Raw genomic sequence first — 19,426 nt, 5'->3', positions numbered from 1 at the left:
TGACAAGCTTTTGTTTCGGGACAGGAGCTGGGTCTTCACCGCAGATAGGCACAAGCGTCCCCAAGCTATGGGGGGACACTCGGAGGCTGAGGTGAGGTGGGCAGCAACAGCCACCTGCCCTCCCACCTGGGCCACGAAGGCACCTCCTGAAAATAAGCAGTGTCTGGAGGCAGGAGCGCCCCTGCCCTGGCGGTGCCGAACACCACTCAGTGAGGAACACTGACATGGCTGCTCCGAGAGCGCCACGAAGGCGAACGGAAAACCACGTGACAGGACAAGAGATGTTTTTTTAAGAGAGACAAAACTGTGCCGGGGGGCGGGGAAACCCAGAGCAAGCAGCTGGTGGGCAAGGGAGACTACTTCAGGTCTTTCTTCAGTCGGAAGCTAGGAAGTACGGAGGCTGGGGGGGGACTCGAACGTCCCCCAGGGGAGGACAGGCACCTGCGGCTCCTTCCCTGTCATCGCTGTGGGTCTGGAAGGGAGGGGCAGATGGCTCTGGGCCCCGGGGAGGGTGCAGCAAGGAAGCAAAGGCCTTACCCTCCAGCCTGCTGCCAGCGGGGCCTCCGCCCTGGCCCTCCGCGTTCCTCTGCTCTCGCGGCTCTGCCTGCGGCCCGGCCCCAGGGGCCGGCTTCACCAGGAGGGGAGCCTTCCCACCTGCACACATGGAGAGTCAAGAGGTCCGCAAAGAACTCCGAAGGAAGCGGCGGGTGGGGGAGGTGGGGGCTGAAGGCGGGAGGGGAGGGGCGGGAGGGGGGGAAGAGGCTTCCTAAAACCACCCTCCTCGTCGCCCCTCCCTCTGTCGGCAGTTTACATCCAACCTGATGATTACCAGGGAAGTAATAAAAACATATTTAACAATCTCATGAGCTCGTGGCAGCGAGCCAGCGTTAACTACCTTCACCAATTAACATGCGAGAACCGTCCTAACCAGCGCCGAGACAGCACTTAACCACGTGGTACCTGCCAACCGCTCCCCGCGCGTCGCCCGTGAGGGCCCAGACGCACAGGAACAGCGCAGCACCTGACGCTTAGTGGTCCGGCAAACAAGTGTGTGACAGATACCACGGGAGCTGTCATGTCAGCAGACGCCCAGCTTCCCCAGCAGCTGCGGAAGGGGCTGCTGCTCTCACGCACTCACGTGCTGATCTTGGGAGCCAAGTGGGAGTGGGGGCAGAAGGAGGGGTATTCAATTCCCACTGCCCCTGCTGGCCTCTCCCGGTACCCCACCGGAGGATCGTCTCAGGGAGAGGAGTTTGCCAAGACAAGCACAGCTGACACCCACCGGGCTCACTCTTCTCCGCCAGCTTGCCCGCGGCCCCTGCGGCCCGGCCTGGCAGCGGGACTCCGCCTGCTCTCTCCCCTGCACCAGCTGCCGGGGCGTCCTGCCCCTGGGGTGGCACCGCCTGGGGCCCTGGCTGTGGACCCCTGTCGCCTGGCCCCTGGTCCTCCTTCACGGGCTCGATGACTGGCTGACCATTGTCTTCTGGAACCTTCTGGGGATCTTCAGGGAGACCACCTGCTACCTCCAAGACCTGGCCCTGTCTGGGCCTCTCTCTTTCTGAATCTGACAGAGGTGGTGCCATCTGAGCCTTGCCCCCCGGAACCTTTTCATCCACGTGCTTGGACGGATGTTCATTCCCATCCGGTTCTTCTTGGTCTTGACCTTCATCCACCACCACCTTGTCATGAGGGACAGGGGGCTCGTGGCGGTGGGCCTCACCCATAGGTACCGCGACACCTGGAAGGAGACACATGTCAGGGGGCAGGCAGGAGAGGGTGGCCCGGCCCCCTTCCCAGGAGTGACAGTGAACTGAGTCCCAGGGCCTGACACTGCGACACAGGCTGGCAAGTGCCACCTCTCACAGATCAGAGCATGGATACCACCTCTAGAGAAGTACAAAAGGGGCAGCTGCACGCCAGCTGGTGGGGGCCGGGGGAGAGCGTGCATCTGAGTCACAGCAGGAAGGAGGCAGAAAGGACCAGAACTTAGGCAGGCCCCCCCACCCTCCCCCACTGCGCACCCCCCACCTTGGCCGGGGCGGTCCAACTGCGCCTCCTCCTGCTTCTCCTTGGCGCCTTCCCTCTGGGGCACGTTCACGGGGCCCTTAATCTGGGCCTGCTCCATCTCATCTTTCTCATTTGGCAGCTTCGGCTTATCTCGGCCGTCCTCGGCCACCTCCACAATTGGATTCTGGCCTGCAAGCACGGCACAGCTAATTGAGCAGTGTTTCCACATGGCTACACCGCCCGTCAGCACGGGGACTGGGCGGTTTTCCCTAGATTGTAATCACATTTCCTAGTCGAATGGCAGAGCCTAAGCAGTTATTTTTTTCCTGTTCAATCATTAGCAGCTAAGTAGCACAGAAAACTGTCATTTTTCATGTGTATTCATAACAAAAATATGTCAAAATGCAATTTATACCTAACTGGGTGCAGAAGAGCCAGGCGCCACGGAATACTGGCCGTCACCACCAGATGGCAGCACGAACCCGCAGTTTGCTGCAGGACGGGGGGCGGCAGCCTGGGGCCTGCATCTGCCTAGGGTCCCCCTTCTCCAGGACAACCGCCCTGCCACAACTCAACCCCCTGCTACAGGCCTGGGGGCGGGGGCTGCGAGGTGCGTGAGGAGAATGCCGCTGGGAAAACCGATGTGTGATGCTGTGGGCGTTTTACTGCAGACGCTGAGGATGAGCAGCGAGGAAGACGAGAGCCACAGGCACAGCCTGCAAAGCGGCGCCTCCCCCGCCCCCAAGCACCACCCCTGTCCCCACACAGCCGTCCTGTGCGACTGCTCGGCTGGGCTGCACAGTAACCGTGGCGCCAGAGACCAGGCCCAAAACGCAGCCTGTTAGGAAACGGTCACCATTAAAAAGTTGGCAAATGTGGCAAAAACCAAACATCGTGGGAAAAGAAACTTTAAAAAACCGTCATTTTACCCCAGAGGCTGGAAGCACCCTCTGCTCCCCATCGCAGGACACAAGCTGCCCAAAGAAGGGGAGACTAACGTCCTCCATGGGCAGCAGTGCTGCTAGCCCGAGGCAAGGAGGCTGGGGTGTTGCAGCGGTCCTGTTTGGACGGGGCCCTGCCGGTCCTGAAGGAGAGGAAACTACCCAGGTTGATGGGACCCGCGAGCCCGGGGCGGTGCCCTCACACATATGGGCGCCAGGTGGCAGCTGTGGACAGCGCCATCCCCAGACCAGGGCAGGGATGGGGCCCTGCCAGGTGGTGGGGACGAGCCAGCAGTAAGCAGCCTCTGGACTCTACAGTTGAACCAACTGGCTGATAACAGTACGCATGTGAACGTCCTGGTCTCCATCACACAATTAACCCCTTCCCAGAGGCCCTGTGCTCAAACAGGAATCACCATATCAAGGTGTCTGTCTAATGGATCACAAAGTTAAGGAAAAGGGCCGGAAGGGACACCTGCGTGGCTCAGTGGGTGAAACATCTGCCTTCTGCTCGGGTCATGATCTTAGGGTCCTGGGATCGAACCCCGTGTTGGGCTCCCTGCTCAGCGAGAAGCCTGCTTCTCCCTCTCCCTCTGCCCCTCCCCCTGCTTCTGCTCTCTCACTCTGATGAATAAATCTTTAAAAAAATAAAAGAAAAAGAGCTGGAAGGGGAAGGAAAAACACAAGAAAACAAAGGAAACTGCCGAGCTATCACAGGACCAAGTCGCCTGTGCATGGTCCTGTCCCACAGGGACCAAGGCAAGTCCACCGTGAGAGCAGGTGCAGGCTGGTGCGCTGGGCTGGGGGGGAAACCCCACGCGGGCGGCAGGACAGAGTCTTCTGCCAGGGCCCTCAGACACCGCTGTGGGGGCGCGCTTTCAACCACCCACGGGGAACACCCAGCTGCATGGCAAGACCAAGGCGCCTTGGGGCTTCTGCACCCCTGGAGCCACTGGCCCCGGCCTCTGGCATCACTGACCACAGCAAGGACCTGTGCGCCCTAAGCTGGAGCCAGGCTCTCCGTAACGGATAGTCAGCCAGTGATGCCCCCTGGCACAACGAACCAAACACAAACCCCCAGAACGAGTGACTGAAGAGCTGTCCACGCTTGCCGGGGGCTGGGGTCGCGTAGACAGCACACGGCCCTGTGAGCGGCGGGCACCTCGGACCCCCAGCAGTCAGCGGCCACCTCACTCGCCCTCAGGGTCGTCGCCAGGACCCAGCAACCACTGATGACCCAGGACAGACCCAGGACAATTCCGTGTCTATGCCTCATTATGCCAGACAGCGGTAGACCCCACGCTGCCCGGGACAGCCTGGCTCTCAGAGGACATGCACCGCACCGTGACGAGGGACCTGCTGACCCTCCTGCGGTGCTGCAGGCGGGGGGCCCCCGAGACAGGCCGATGGACAGTTACCCGCCAGGCTTTCCTTTCCAGGGTCCAGCGTGGGTATCAAGTCTGTAATGCCAGCTCAGGAGGATGGAAACCGCACTCGGGGCTCTGAAGACGGAATTGGGGCTGCAGCATGGGGGGCACAACCTCGACAGCAGCCCTGCCCAGGGCACCAAGGAAGTCTGCACTCGAGCGCCTGGGTTGGGGAGCCTGCTCTGGTGGCCGGCCTCGACCAGCCTCTCTCCGGAGACCCGGGGGTCAGTTAAGACGGAAGGCAATCACCTCAGACAGCAAGCACCAAAATAAAGGGCCACTCCAACCACACCTGAGCCCACAGATGGAGTCCCTGTCAACCGGGAGGGACCCCGATTAAGGAGACACGTGGGACCCCAGGGCCATGCACTCGTAAGGCAAGAAGAGCAGAGAGGCAGGCCCCGTGTTTACAGGTAACTTTCTGGAGACCAGTTTCCGGCGCTGCTCGGAAGCGCCTGCCCTCGAGACAACAGTGAGAGCGGGCTGGGGAGCGCGGATTTCCGAAGCCCACTCTTCTTGGCGTGGCTGGCAGAAGCAGTCTCGACCTCTGCATTCTCTCATCTTTCTAAGTGTGCAGGAGTCGCTATGGCTCCTCAGACCCGAGCGTCCCAGCCACAGGGCCACAGTGGCCCAAGCCTCACTCCTCACTGTCCCCTCGAGCAGCAGGTCTACCCACGGGCAGAGGATGGAGGTGGGTGAGCCACTCCCCGAGGGCCTCCGAGGGCAGGTCCAAGTCACTCAGGGCTGCCCATGGGAGGCAGTGCCCTCCCTGCCCCAGGGGCCCCTCAAAATGCAGTGCGGCTGGGCTGGTGGAGTCACCCTGGAGGGCATGAGTGACACGCGGGCAGTGGGGGCAGGTGCCACAGCACGGTGGCCAACAAAAGCCCCTCTCGCCAGGGATCAGGGGGGCTGTGGTGGGACCAAGCTGGCCCAGCTGAGGGGAGAGAATGGACACACGCAGAGCCACGTGTCCCTCACACACGCCCTGGCATCTCATCGTGGACACGTTCCCGCCCGCATGTAGGGGCGGAGTCCTCAGGAGAGAGATTACGGGGGAAGGGGACCCTGTTGCGAGCTCCCACGCGGGCCTGTGGTCACCCTCTGCCACTTGCATCCACAGCAGCTATGCTGCCCCCCAGGCTTTAGCCTGCTGCCCGGCCTGACACCCAGAACACCCATTCTGGCCCTTGGTGTTTCTCCCCACAGAGCAGAAGCCCCGCGGGGTGGTGGCAGGGGAGTGAGTGCACCAGGGGTGCTCCAACACCATGACACAGGGTGGGGACGCTGGGAGGGGAGGGAGGACAGGGGACGCGGCCGCATTCAGAGGAGGGAGCCAGACATGTTACAGAATTCGACCTGACCTGCCAGACCCTCTGGGGCGCTATCAGATAGGAGATAAATGGCCTAATTAGCCTTTTTAACAGATAATTGCCTCGCAGGGCCCGGCAACCTCTTTCCTCCACACTTGGGGCTCACCACACCAGTGTGTGGCCCGGGCTCCGCTCTCCAAGAGTGCCGGGCCAAGGGTCCCAGTCCCACGGGTCCCCAGTAGGGCAGGACCGCCATCATCTGTCCCGGGGCCAGTGCGGGGCTCCGAGGAAAGCCGGCACCGTTCTGGCCTCCACAACATCAAAGAGACCAATCAAAGCCCACTCCAGGCTGACGGGCAGAAGTCCGACAGGGTGCGCACACGGCGCAGGCCCCCACGGTCCCAGCTCTGCTTCAGCGAGGCAACCCATCAATCATGGGGGAGGCCAGGGGCGAGAAACACAGAGAACGCGCTAGAAACGAACGGCATGTGGTTCTGAGGGGGGCCATGTGTTTTGTTATGGGCTCGTGGAAGCAATGGAAACCAGATGTGGCCTCGGCGGGCTCCAGGTGAGCCCGCGGCCGACCTCGGCCACAGGATGCAGCTGCCAACACAGGCCGCGGAGCGCGGCGGTGCGGTGCCACGGTGACAGGCAGCCCGGTGCCGACGGATGCCGGAAGATCCATGGCCGGCTGAGACGGGCTCACCGGTGCCCGCGTCCAGCTCGGCCACGGCCATCCCCAAAGCACACAAGGCCAAGATGCCCGGTGGTAAGGGACCCAGCGGGGCTGACAGCGGCACAGGCAGACTACCCGCTTCCCTCCTGAAGCGGACCTTCTCCATCCGAACTGCTGAATCTGTGCAACTCAGCACCAGACACTCAGGCGGCTTCTGACCACTCTGATCTGCTGCTCTGGTGAACCGCGCCATTCCCCAGGGCCCTCTCGACAGGGACCCCGAAAGGGGACTCTTTCTGCCAGCCCTCGTCACCCCAAGAAGGCAGGAGAGAGCATGGCCCGTTCCTCTGAGCCCCTGGAGAGACTGTGCTCCCACGGGGGTTTGTGGGGGGCACGGACGCCAGCCAGGGGCTTTCCAAGCCCAGAGACAGAGACAGCAATAATCTAAGGGCCACGCACCTTCCACCACCAGCAGGCTGGCCCGACAAGGACCCAGGGCATGTTCAACCCTCTTGCGGGCCTTTTGGGACCTTTTCTTTTGTTGATCATGGTAGGTGGGGAGACCGGGGCTCCTACCTGGGGCAGACACCCCTTGGCCATCGCCGTCAAAAGGCACCTGCAACCCACAGGCAAACAGCACTGATCCCCTCGAGGGGCCTCCCCCTGAAGGGCATGCCAGGCATGCAGCCTGGCAAATCTCAGTCCAAGTGGGGGTCTATCTGCAGGGGAGGGGAGTCAGAACGTATGGACACATTATTAGTGTGAATGCCTGAAACCCCCCCATCATCAAAGCAGAAGCCTCCAGCATGAAGCACACCCCTCACCCTAGTACCCAAGCCTGGTGCCACTCAGAGCTGCTGGGGGATGAGGGACTGGCACGGAGGAAGCTCTCCCTGCACCCCTCCCATCTATGCCTGGGATGGCCAGAAGCTCCAAGAAAACTCTTGTCCCTGAACCAACTCTGGACACGATGGAGCCCCTTTTGTAGCCCAGAAAGTCACACTCAGAAACCACTCTGCACCCAGACAGGCGTGGCCACGGGTGGGGTCACAGAGCCTTCCAAGGCAGGCCTGTAGCTGGAGAAGGCTGCGTGGGTCACCGTGGGCCAACAGCAAGGGGAGACATCGAACGAAGCCATGGGGCACCACTGACCGGCTTGAACCCTCATCCCCAAATCAGAGCAAGCACACGTGACAACAGCCACGCTCCTGCGAACCTGTCAGTGGCTGAACGGAGAGCACTGAGCTCTCCCTCCTGCTACGCCCTGCAGGCAGGCGGCGGTACCCGGCCCCTGGAGGCCCCGCCCTACTCTACCACCCAAACGGGACTGGGGCGGGTGAGACAGCCTGGAAGTGCCACCTGCGCGCCACAACCCTGAGGTGAGGCTACGGGGATGCCCTGAGAAGGCTACGGGGCCGGGGGGCCGTGTGCGTACCTGGAGATTGCGTACCTGGGAGCCGAGCCGCCTCTGCCTTCCTGACGCCCTCGGCCTCTTCGAGCCGGCCAGCCAGGGCTTCCTCGGCCGAGTCCACAGGGGCCTCCTCGCTCACGGACAGGGTAGTGTGTGTGCTGACCACCAGGATGCCCAGGCCAACCCAGAGCACCACCTGCACAAGACAAAGACCCAAGGACGAAAGGGGTCAGGCAGTCCCTGCACCCCTGCCCTGCACAGGGGAGGAGGGGGCCTGTGGGCACAGTGCACAGGAAGGGCTGGGGAGCACAGCGCTCTCAGGCGTGGCCCCGCTGGCCTGCCTGCCGCTCGCGCTGGCCGCTAGGAGACAGTGGTCCCTAACTGGTGAATGTGACTGACTCGTCAGACAAACCTGCTAGAGCCGGGCTGGCTGTGGAAGAAGGGGCGGGCTGGGGGCGGCGTGAGGGCAGCCTGCAGAGTGCAGACCCCCAGCCCACCGACCAGGCCTCCTGGGAAGCAGGGCCAGAGCCGCCTGCACCTGTGGCCGCAGAGGCCGGGTGCCCAGAATCTCCGGGCACCTGCCTGCCCCTGAGGGGGCACTCTGGCATCCCACGCCTCACCCAAGCCGTGCAGAGCGCCCAGCGTGCGATCAGCCTGCCTGCCATGTCAGCCACGGAGGGGGACACGCCCCGAGCCGCTGGCACAGATGGGGAGGAAGCCATGGAGGAGGCGGCTCGGAGCCCCCCTTCAACACTGGGTGCCCATCGGGGCTGCTCACTGAGCCGTGATGGACACGCCACTGACGGCCGAGGGTCCTCGTCCCCGACCCCATCCCTCTGGGGATGGGCCAATGAGCAATTCAGTACGAGCAGCCCTGCCTGACGGAGCGCCGTCTCCCCCGCAGCGCCGATTTTAAGACGCGCACACGCCGGACAAGCGCTCTGGACGACGCAGCTGTTTCTGCCCTTCGTGCGCCTGGCTCACCAGGCTCTCCCCGGGGAGCAGGGACTCCTGGTCCTGCCAAGTCTGCAGGAGAGGAGCCCGCGAGGCGACCTGCCCCAAGAGCCAGGGAGACCCGGCCGCTCACCTCTCTACAGTCTCGGAACCAGGATTCAAACGTTTCTTCCAGTGTCATTTGACTTTCAAATGTACCAGTTCAAAAAAACCAGTGAGCTATACCTGGGTCCAACACAGCTGGAGAAGGGGCGCTCCTCGGAGGAAGGGCCTCTGCTCACAAAGGCGGGCGAGACCGGCCGGAGGAAGCCTCCAGGACTGGTCGTTTCTGCGCGGCACTCCACAAACACTCCCGCTTCGGGGCTCAGAGGCCAAGGGCAGGCCGTGCTCCCAAGGTCAGCCATGGGTCAGGGAGGTCTGTGGACTCCCAGAGGCCCTGGGCTGACCCCCCCCAAACCCGCCTGTCATGGCCAGGTGCAACAGGGCTACGCAAGGTACGCGCCAAGATCTGGGAAGCCAGAGCACCCGCAGACTCCACAATACGCAGCTTGGGGTCACGCGCCCCCCCCCCCCCCGCCACAGGTCATTTTCCTAAAAGTGTGAGTATGCTCAGCTTCAGCAGAGGACATCTTCTTCCCAGGAAGGTAAGATTCATGGGGCAGTGATGGTGTCCAGAAGTGACCAAGGTCACTTTTAAAAGTTTAAACAGAAGGACACTTTAAATCCCTTGCATTTTGTATTTGTACCTCCCCAGACAACAGCAGAAACGACCGTGCCGAGAAGCAACAACAGAGGTCCCTCTCCTAACCTGGACCCCACCGCACCGACAGGACAACGGCCAGCAGTGGGCAGGAGCCCCTAGGGCTCAAAGAGAAGGACGAACCGCTCTGCCGGCAGGGCCGGCCGCTCTGCGAGGAGACTGCTCCAGGATGGCCCGAGCCCGGCGCCCGCATGGGGCCCCCCTGGAACGCTGGGGACACAAAGCAGAAGCCGTTTGGTCGGTCACTATACGTTGGGCTATTTTTGTGGCACATCGCTGAGCATTCCCACGGGAGACTGGAATGGCAACATTTCACCCATGACTCGGAATGATTTATTTTAACCCTCGGCTTTCTGGGCTAAAAACAAAAACATCACACGCAGAATAAAAAACATGAACTCCGTCAACACTGGGAGACAGCGAGCTTCCTGAAGAAGACCAAGAGCACATTAACGTGAGGCTGGTTTACAAAGAAGGGCCTGCGTGGAGCCAGGAAGTTCCAGAAAAGGAACCAGCTCTACGGGGCCTCACGCGCACACCTGCCCTTGCCACCTGCCCGGACACCCCGTGTCCCCTCTTGCGGACTGCGTCCTTCGGCCCCATCCCCAGTCCCCCAACCGGCGGCAGTCCCCACGCCCCCTCTGCTGAGACACCACTCGTCTCCCGACACCCCGGGCCCACCAGCCAGCCCTGGGCTCTGCAGGGCACTCGCCAGCTGACCATGGTCCAGAGCACGAGCAGCCTGCAGGGCCAGCCAGAGCCTCTGTAACGGGTCACTCCTCCCAGCTTGCCACCCTCACCTTTCCTCTGAAGAAACACCACAGGTCCACGAACCCCCGGGCAGGGAAGCCAGAGCCGCTCCGGCTTGAGCACAGCTGTGAGACGAATGCCACGCAGGTATCGGCAAGGACACAGTGGGGCCACACCAGACACCAAGCAAGTCTTGGTCCACGGGGTGATGACTGACGCAGTGACCAGACTACCGTCTGCCAGCAGGCACAGGTTGGAGGCGAGAGTCAGCCAGAGCCAGGGTGGGAGCAGGGACACGGCCTCAGAGCAGTGCAGGCGCTCCAGGTGGGGCGGACACTGGGAAAGGGCACAGGTGCCGTCCAAGTCCCCCGAGGCACCGTGACAACTACATGCTGACCACTGGCACAGACCTGAGTTCTATGAGGCCCCAGGATCTCACAAGAGGCCAGAGCTCCCAGGGCCCCCGCTCTGCCACTGAAGTTTGGGAGACTGGCTGTGGAATGTGTGCCAAAAAGAACGATCACGGGTTCTCAAAAATCCCGAATAAGGGATACTGCTCCTGGGGGAAGGAGCCAAGTTCTCTGCCATCTGGGCCCGCAGCGGACAGACGATGGGGAGCCCCAGTGGAGGCAGCCTGGGGTCCAGGGGTGCCGTGGCCTCAGGACAGGGGCAGGGGGTCGGCTGTGCCTGGAGCTCAGCCTTACCTCCGAAGTCCCAAGCCCAGTCCCTTCCGGGTCACAGGAGTCCAACAGGATGAGGGTGGTGTGTCCAGTGTGCCAACCTTCTGACTCCACAGTCCCCCAGCAGGGCCCCAGGAGGAGAAACACAGCACATTCTGAGGGCTTAGCCCAAGCTTGGCAAAACCCGGGGCTTGGCCTGGGGGCCACATGTGCCACGGTGTCCCAGAGCACCCCTCAAGCCATGACCTGTAGCCCCCAGATCTGCTGAGGTCCCCAATTCAAAAACAAAAAAGCACCTATGAGGGGATGAAGCGTTCACTTTCACTACTTACAGGTAAGCCTGTCTGAACAACACCTGGTTTCAAATTCTGTACCTCTTGAAGAAACACACCTGGAGAAAGGGGCTCCGGCTGCCTTGCGGCCACACACCCCGATCCTGGTCTCCAGGTCGTTGTGTACCCTGGCCCAGCCCACGGATCCCAGCTGGAAGGCCATGGGTGCCGTGCTCTGGTGGAGGTCAGACAGTGACCCGTGGGTGGCTCACTTGTCTCCGAGTCTCAGTGTTACACATTCCCTTACTTACAGCCTTCCAGGAGCACACTGCCGGCCTGTGACCACGGCAGCCCCCTGCTCTCTCCTCGGGGGGAGGGGCCCTCGGGCAGCTCGTGCTCCCCCTGCTGGCCTCCCGGCCGCAGGGCGTCTCAATTCCCCACACCTCCACCCAGGTCCAGACTGGAGAGACCCTCCAACTTCTCTGATTCTCAAGATAAAAAATGAACTTATGATGGCAGAGAAAGTTCCTTTTCGATTCACTAAGGGCACATTGTGTGTCCACAGTCCTTGCTGCTCCTACAAAGACGCTTCCCAGGACACTCCTCCTCTTGAGACCTTCCGCAGCCCAGTCCTGACACGCCCATCACCCACGCACCCCGGTCCAGCTCTTCTCTAGGCCTGTGTTCAACGAGCCCTTGGGTGAGCCGGGGAACGCGGACCCCGGGCCTGACGCTGGGTCCACGCCCTCCACAGGAGCAACAGCCAGAGCTCCCGGAGCAGAAAGGAGAAAGGAGCCAAGCAGATGCCGTCCAGACCCAAGGTCTGTGTGCACCAAACTCCAGCCACCTGGCCAAGCTGTCCCTTGCAAGACTCATTTTCCTCAAAACACTAAAGCTACATGTTTGGAAATAAAACACAGCAACACATACGAACAGTATGGCACATTCCAGAACTTACTTGTGATACACAAGTCAGCAGGGGGCTAAGTCAGAGAGAGAAACTTCACCACCTTCACAAATGGTTAATGCGATTCGGCGTGCCTTCTGGATTTAAAAACCACAGTGAAGCAGGCACAGATGGGCGCTTCCGTACCACAATTCCACGTGTGCTCACGTGTACGGGTGTGCAGGTACGTGAACACGCACGTTCGCTCGCATACACGACGCCACAGCCACACCAGGCTCAACAGTTAAACACCGGGAGCTCCCGCGGCCCAGTCAGGAGACGGTGAGTGGCCCCGCACGCTGCCGACACCGCGGCCAGAGGGCAGGACACACAGATGAGGACAGAGAAGTGCGAACAACTGGGAAGGAGGAGCGGTCAGAGTGTAATGGGGGGGGGGGGTAAAGAGTTAATATGGGAACCGGGCAAGGGGAGAAGCTGGTGGAAGAGGGGCTCCCGGGATCGGGGATTGGGGGATCGCAAAGGCAGTGATGCGGCCGTCCGGCAGTCTGGGAAATGTGGGCTGGACCCCACACCCCACGACGGCACGGGGGCGGGGGGCTGCAAAGGATACACTGCAGGTTCGCCAGAGCACAAAGACAACGACACTTTCTAAATTAATTGAGAGCTTCAAAGAATTCCAATGAGGCTAAAAAAACAAAAAGGGGGACTTAGTTTTGTCGACAGTCAGATCGGCTAATTCAAACATTCACATGAAAAATGAACAGGCAAGCATATCCAGAAATGTCATTAATAGGGGCGCCTGGGTGGCACAGCGGTTAAGCGTCTGCCTTCGGCTCAGGGCGTGATCCCGGCGTTATGGGATCGAGCCCCACATCAGGCTCCTCTGCTATGAGCCTGCTTCTTTCTCTCCCACTCCCCCTGCTTGTGTTCCCTCCTCGCTGGCTGTCTCTATCTCTGTCGTATAAATAAATAAAATCTTTAAAAAAAAAAAAAAAAGAAATGTCATTAATAAAAGTGAGGAAGGGGGGTCAGAATTAAAATGTTTCCCGAGCTGGGCACCTGGCTGGCTCAGTCAGTAAGCGTGCAACTCTTGACCTCAGGGTCGTGAGTTCAAGCCCCACCCTGGATGTAGGGATCACTGAAAATAAATCAATAAACTTCGAGAAAAAAAAAAAAAAGTTGGATCCAAATAAAAAAAGAAAAAGTTTCCAGAGTGATGCATCCCAGAGCAGGGGGCGCTACCACAGCCACGGCGGCAAGCCACGTGGACAAAGGCCAAGTCCCAAACTAGGCCCAAGCCCGTGCAAGCTTCAGTGCGTGGGAATGGGAGCGCTGCGCAGCAGTGACAGAGCCCCAGGGACCTACCATCTACGGAGCCTGCCTTGTTTCTTACCCCAAAGTAACACACAGATGAGCAAAGATTTAAACGAAAAAATGAAGTCATGAAAGCACTGGAACTGAGGAAAGAATCTTGAAAAATAATACTGAAGAGGAAGGGCCTTTCTAACAATGACTTTTTTCCCCTAAGAGTCCAAGGGACTAAGACTCTGGGACTTGACAAATGGAGAAACATTTGCAATCTGGTGGCAGTGGGCTGGTTAATTTCCTCGTGCCATCAGGAGTTCCCCAAACTCACTAAAATCACCCAATTGAAGACACTGGCAGACAACTTGGCCACCCAGACTGCCGGCAAAACCTCAGAGGATGGAGGTAAGCATGGAGGCCCCACGAGGTCAGGCTACACACCAGGCAAGACAGTGGCAGCCTGGGGCTTGCATGACACTTGGGCAGGTGCCAGGGTGAGGGGTGAGGGGTGAGGACTCTCTAGCAGGCAGAACTGAGGCAGCCACCACCCTCAAAGAAGGGCACCCGCATTCTGTGTACAATTCTCCCTTAAGGTACATGCCAGCTACGCAGAGCGGTGCACAGAGCAACTGCCAAGACAACTGAAGCTAAGCAAAGAATTTAGCCATGTGAGGGCAAGGGTGTTTAGCTGAGACCCTGGAAGGACTGTGCCCTAGGAGTGAGGCAAACAGGGACAGAGTCCCCTTAACCAAACACAGGACTTCTGCCCATCCTCTGTCTCCTAGAAGACAGCACCATCCAGACCTCTACCGTTTCTCAAACCCAATGACCACAAACTACCAAGCACACCAGAAGACAGGACCAGGTGAAAGAAAACCAAGAGGATGCAAAGGCTCAATATAAATTAATGTTGACAATTTAAAACAATCATAATGTCTTGCAACGTTTTACACATAAAGTTAAAATACACAGAAACAATAGCACCAAGGCCAGAGGAAGGTAAATGTAGGCAAAAGATCACGGGATACTTGCCTTGTCCAAGAAGTGGTAAAAACCACTTATGATCAACTCTAATAAACCAAGAATCCGTATTAAACTGCCTTGTATAACCATTAGCACAGAATGTGCAGCTCCAGCTAACAGAGAAATAAAAAATGAATACTTAAAATGCTTGATTTACCCAAAAGTCAGCAAGAAAGAAACAAACAAAAAAGAACAGATGGGACAAGTAAAAAACAGAGTAAGACAGAAGCTTCAATCCCCCCAAAATCAGTAATTACATTCATTATAAAGAATCTTAAGTACTCCTATTAACAAACTTGATAAAAACAAAACAGAAGCCAACTGTGTGCTGTTATCTGAGACACACCGTAAATATAGAGGCATAGAAAGATCAAAACCCTGTATTGTGTAAATATAAGTCCAAAACAAAGCTGGGTCAGTCACACTACATCAGACAAGGCCAGCATTAAGGACAGAAGCATTTCCAAAGATAAAAAGAGACATTTCACAGGGAAAAGGGTCAGTTTAACAAGACATAACTGTCCTAAAACAGTGTGCTCCTAATAACATGGCTTCCAGACAAAAAGCAAAGACTGATACAGCGGAAAGGAGAAACAAACAAACCTACAATCACAGTGAACTTGTCATATCTTTCCCATAACTGATAAACAAGATTAAACAAACAGCAAGAACACATGAAATCTGACAATCACAGTTAGTAAACCTGATCTAACCATCACAGCCCACTGAGCATCCATCAGAGCAGACCATATGCTGGGCCGCAAAGCAAGTCTCAAGAATGTCAAAGGACTGAAATTCAAATTCTTCAGTGTGTGTTCTCCAACCACAACGGGATCGTGCTAGAAATCGGTACAAGAGATTACAAGGAAATCCCCCGAAGTCTGGACATCTAAAGAAGCCAAGGGCAAAAGGAGACGTAAAGAAAACCGGGGAATGCTGTGACTTGAAGGGTGGGGTCAGTCCCTCAGCACGGTGTGGTACAACCCCGTCAAAACGCAACGCAGCTCTGCGGGAGGAGGCCGGCAAGCAGCCTCAGCTGCCGACACTAAGGGCCGGTGCCGGACAGACCCTCTGGGAGAAGAATGAAGGTCGAGGGCGCCTACCGCTCACTGTGGAGACTCACTGTCAAGCCACAGCACTCGGAGCAGGGCCGCATGAGGACAAGGACCAACAGACCAGCAACAGAGGTGTCCCCAGTGCTCCCCTGGGGCTGATGACAGCAGTGCCACCGCAGTGCCAGGGTGCTATCAGCTAAGAACCTCACCCCGCCTCCCCATCCATTCCAGACGGAGCATGCATCTTTTTTTTTTTTTTTAAAGATTTTATTTATTTATGTGACAGAGAGACAGCCAGCGAGAGAGGGAACACAAGCAGGGGGAGTGGGAGAGGAAGAAGCAGGCTGCTAGCGGAGGAGCCTGATGTGGGGCTCAATCCCAGAACGCCGGGATCACACCGAGCCGAAGGCAGACGCTTAACCGTTGTGCCACCCAGGTGCCCCCAGACGGAGCATCCATCTGAACGTGGACAATAAAGAGCATCTAGAACGTAACCTACGAGGCTACCTGCAGGACCTTGTCATGGGCAGCACATAAAAAGCACCCAGCCAAAGAGAAAGGTGACAAACCGAGCTACACTAAAATGAGGACACCTGAGGTGCCTGGTGGCTTAGTCAGTTGGGCGTCCGACTCTTGGTTTCAGCTCAGGTCGTGATTTGAGCGTCGGGAGATCGAGCCCCAGGTCGGACTCCAAGCTCAGCGCAGTGTGCTTGAGGTTCTCACCCCCTCCTCCCTGCCCCTCCCCGCTGCACACGCTTGCATGCACGCTCTCTCTAGAATACACAAACCTTTAAAAAAATAAAACTAGGGGCGCCTGGGTGGCACAGCGGTTAAGCGTCTGCCTTTTGGCTCAGGGCGTGATCCCGGCGTTATGGGATCGAGCCCCACATCAGGCTCCTCTGCTATGAGCCTGCTTCTTCCTCTCCCACTCCCCCTGCTTGTGTTCCCTCTCTCGCTGGCTGTCTCTATCTCTGTCGAATAAATAAATAAAAAAAATCTTAAAAAAAAAAAAACAAAAACAAAAAACAAATGAAAAACAGCTGCCTTTCTATGTACTAATAATGAAATACCTGAAAAAGAAATAAAGAAAAAAAAATCTCATTTATGACAGCATTAAAAAACAAGAAAAGGGGCGCCTGGGTGGCGCAGTCGTTAAGCATCTGCCTTCGGCTCAGGGCATGATCCCGGCGTTACGGGATCGAGCCCCACATCAGGCTCCTCTGTTGGGAGCCTGCTTCTTCCTCTCCCACTCCCCCTGCTTGTGTTCCCTCTCTCGCTGGCTGTCTCTCTCTCTGTCGAATAAATAAATAAAAAATCTTTAAAAATAAATAAATAAATAAATAAATAAATAAATAAATAAATAAATAAATAAAACTAAATTAATAAAATGAAGAACACCTGTTGGTGAAAAAGTATCATGAAGAACATGAAAAGGTAGCCGAGGATGAAAGAAAACAGTTGCTATTTGCATTTCTGAAAAAAGATTTAGATCTAGAATCTTTTAAAAACGTCCATAAATCATTAAGAAAAAGACAAGCCAGTAGGTAAAGTGGGGCAAGATGTGAAAGACTTTCACTAAGGAAGGCGCTCACACGGCTGGTAAGCATGTGAAAGGGTGCTCAGCATCACTCGTCATCTGGGAATGGCCGGTGAAGTACCCGCAACGGCCCTCGGAAGGGCCAGCGTGCGTGAGAGGGTCAGCGCCGGCCAACGTGGTGGGAATTCTAACACGGTGCCGAGGACCACTTCCGAGAACTGGAAAACGTTCAGCAAAATCTCCTAAAGCTGGACAGACGTAACCCCAGGACCCAAAAACCCTGCCTCGGTGAGGGGCCCACACACCAGACACACATCACAGACGAGGCGCGCGGCGAGCCCCACTGTGCTCCGGGGGGACCGCGCAGTGTCCCGCAGCAGCGACAACGGGCAGGCTGCCCCACGTCACAGTGCCACGGCTGACCTCAGACGTGACGCTTGAGGAAGGAGGCCAGACACACACAAACACGTATTGTGAGACTCCGTTTACACCAACTGCAAGGACAAGCAAAATTATTCCCGAGCGTTAGAAGACGGAGGAGCAGTAAGCTCTGGAGGGGAAAGAACGGAGACGCCCCGGGAAGCTCTGGTGCTGGAATGCTCTAAACCTGCCCCGGACGGTGGCTCCGCGGCCAGGCTCACTCTGCAAGCAGCCACCACGCTGCATGGAGAACGAGGTGCTTTGCTGTATGCTTCCTCGATGGCACTCCGGAGACCGTTACCAAAACACCCCAAAAAGGGAAAGCTCAGTAGTCCATAAAGGAGAGCAAAACGCACGGACGGTTCACAGAAAGAGATGCAGTAAACACGCGGAAAGGCGCCCGACGGCCCTGCAGGCTGCTGGGGGAAGGGGCCTGGGCTCGGCCACGGAGTGACCGCGCTGACCTCTGCGTGGGCCGTGTGTGAAAGCCACCCCGGTTACACAGGCTCATTCTCTCAGACACAGGGATTCCTTTTCCAGAAGACTTCCTACAGACACGTTCTCAAAGACATCCCAACACTCGCGTACATGGGGCATCATCATAGCTTTCTCCGTGACGGCAGAGCACGGCAGAGGTGACCCCGCCAGACAGTCCCCTAGTGAGACGGTGGGGGGTGGGAACGGGGGAGGGGCACAGAGTGCACAGCACACGCACACACGGATAATCCAGTCACCGTACAGACACATGTCTGGGGAAAAGCGGTTCAGCCTTCGACGCTCAGATGAAGTAACTGGTGCAACACACACAAACTCACGCACTCACTCACGCGCACACTCGCGCACACTCACTCGCGCACACACACTCACGCGCACACTCACGCACACGCCCCGGGCCCCTGGGAGCCTCCTCCGTACAGTGGTAGCGGCCTGGCCTAGCCCTGCGTCTCCCAGACCTTCGGAACCAAGTACCTTGCATACTAAGAAAGGCTCATCTGAGAACATGACCCCAGAGCAGCCCTGGGTGGGGCTGAGCAGCGCTCACCTGGGAGGAAAGGGTGTTCTTGTGGATTTTCTTATAGATCAGAGCCGGGCAGATGAAGCAGATGAGACTTCCCATCGTCGCGCCCGTGAGGCCCAGAATCGTCTCCACTGGGAACAAGAGGCAACAGGAGGGGGTGAGCACCGGGGGCTCCGGCAAGGAACCGAACGAAGGCTTTCAGCAAGCACAGGTGGGCAAGCCAGCCCCGCCACGAGGCCTATGCACGCACACCTCCAGAGCGCCAGCGGGAGCAGAGGCGCGGCCTTCTGTGCCCACAAGCACACTGAAGCGTATCCGGTCTATGCCACAGACAGAGGGCAGTGCGGGATCAGCAGCCCCGGGAGAACCGGGGGCCACACCTTCCTAGCCAGGAGTCTCAGGCAAGCTCCCTACTCCCTGCTGCACCTCAGTTTCCTGGCCAGTGAAATGCAGGCAACGTGGCTCCCTCCCTTGATCGTGTGAGCCTCAGTGAGGAGGAGGAATGGCGTCCTCCTGCGGGGCCCAGCACAGAGCGAGGCCTACAGCACCGCGCTGGCTCCTCACAGAGCATCGGGACACCCAGCGGGGGCTTCTCAGATGGCTCATCTTAAACTACAACCCTGTCCACCGTGCTCAGTGAGTGATGGAGCAGGACGGGTCCCAGGCCATGTGCAGAAGCCAGGAGCATGGAGTGTGGGCGCCTGGCTGGTTAGCTGGGGGGAGCCCACGCGGGCTCCACTCGGTATCTGATGATGTAAGCTCTGTGGGTCTGCGAGTAAGCGTCTGACGATGTGAATCTTGCTCAGGCCCTTCCCCTCCCTTGGTGATGTGCCATCAAAATCAGGAGTCAACAAACTATCACCACTGATTTCACTGGCGCCCCAGCACGTCAGTCCCCACCCGGGGGTCAACCCGGGGGTCACCTGCTCAGGTTTCCACACGCTTGTGGCTCCCTGAGGAGGCTACACTGTCC

General features: G+C 58.1%; 1 protein-coding gene across 3 annotated transcripts in view; it reads right to left on the bottom strand.

Moving 5' to 3' along the window:
* SLC38A10 (solute carrier family 38 member 10) overlaps positions 1-19,426 on the bottom strand; it is a 41,959-nt gene that overhangs the window by 4,368 nt on the left and 18,165 nt on the right. For 2 of the 3 annotated variants that reach the window (XM_045774930.2, XM_045774932.2), the window contains 5 exons: positions 18,478-18,584; positions 7,797-7,968; positions 2,029-2,196; positions 1,283-1,738; positions 538-654 (listed from right to left, as the gene is read on the bottom strand). In XM_045774930.2, the coding sequence (XP_045630886.2) occupies positions 538-654; positions 1,283-1,738; positions 2,029-2,196; positions 7,797-7,968; positions 18,478-18,584 (1,020 nt within the window). The remainder of the gene's footprint in view (positions 1-537; positions 655-1,282; positions 1,739-2,028; positions 2,197-7,796; positions 7,969-18,477; positions 18,585-19,426) is intronic. The other variant, XM_045774931.2, reaches the window with a different exon arrangement.

Source organism: Ursus americanus, chromosome 23, assembly GCF_024610735.1.
Source record: "Ursus americanus isolate L20-20 chromosome 23, mUrsAme1.1.p, whole genome shotgun sequence".
NCBI lineage: Eukaryota > Metazoa > Chordata > Mammalia > Carnivora > Ursidae > Ursus > Ursus americanus.
This window is presented reverse-complemented; position numbering and strand designations above follow the sequence as displayed.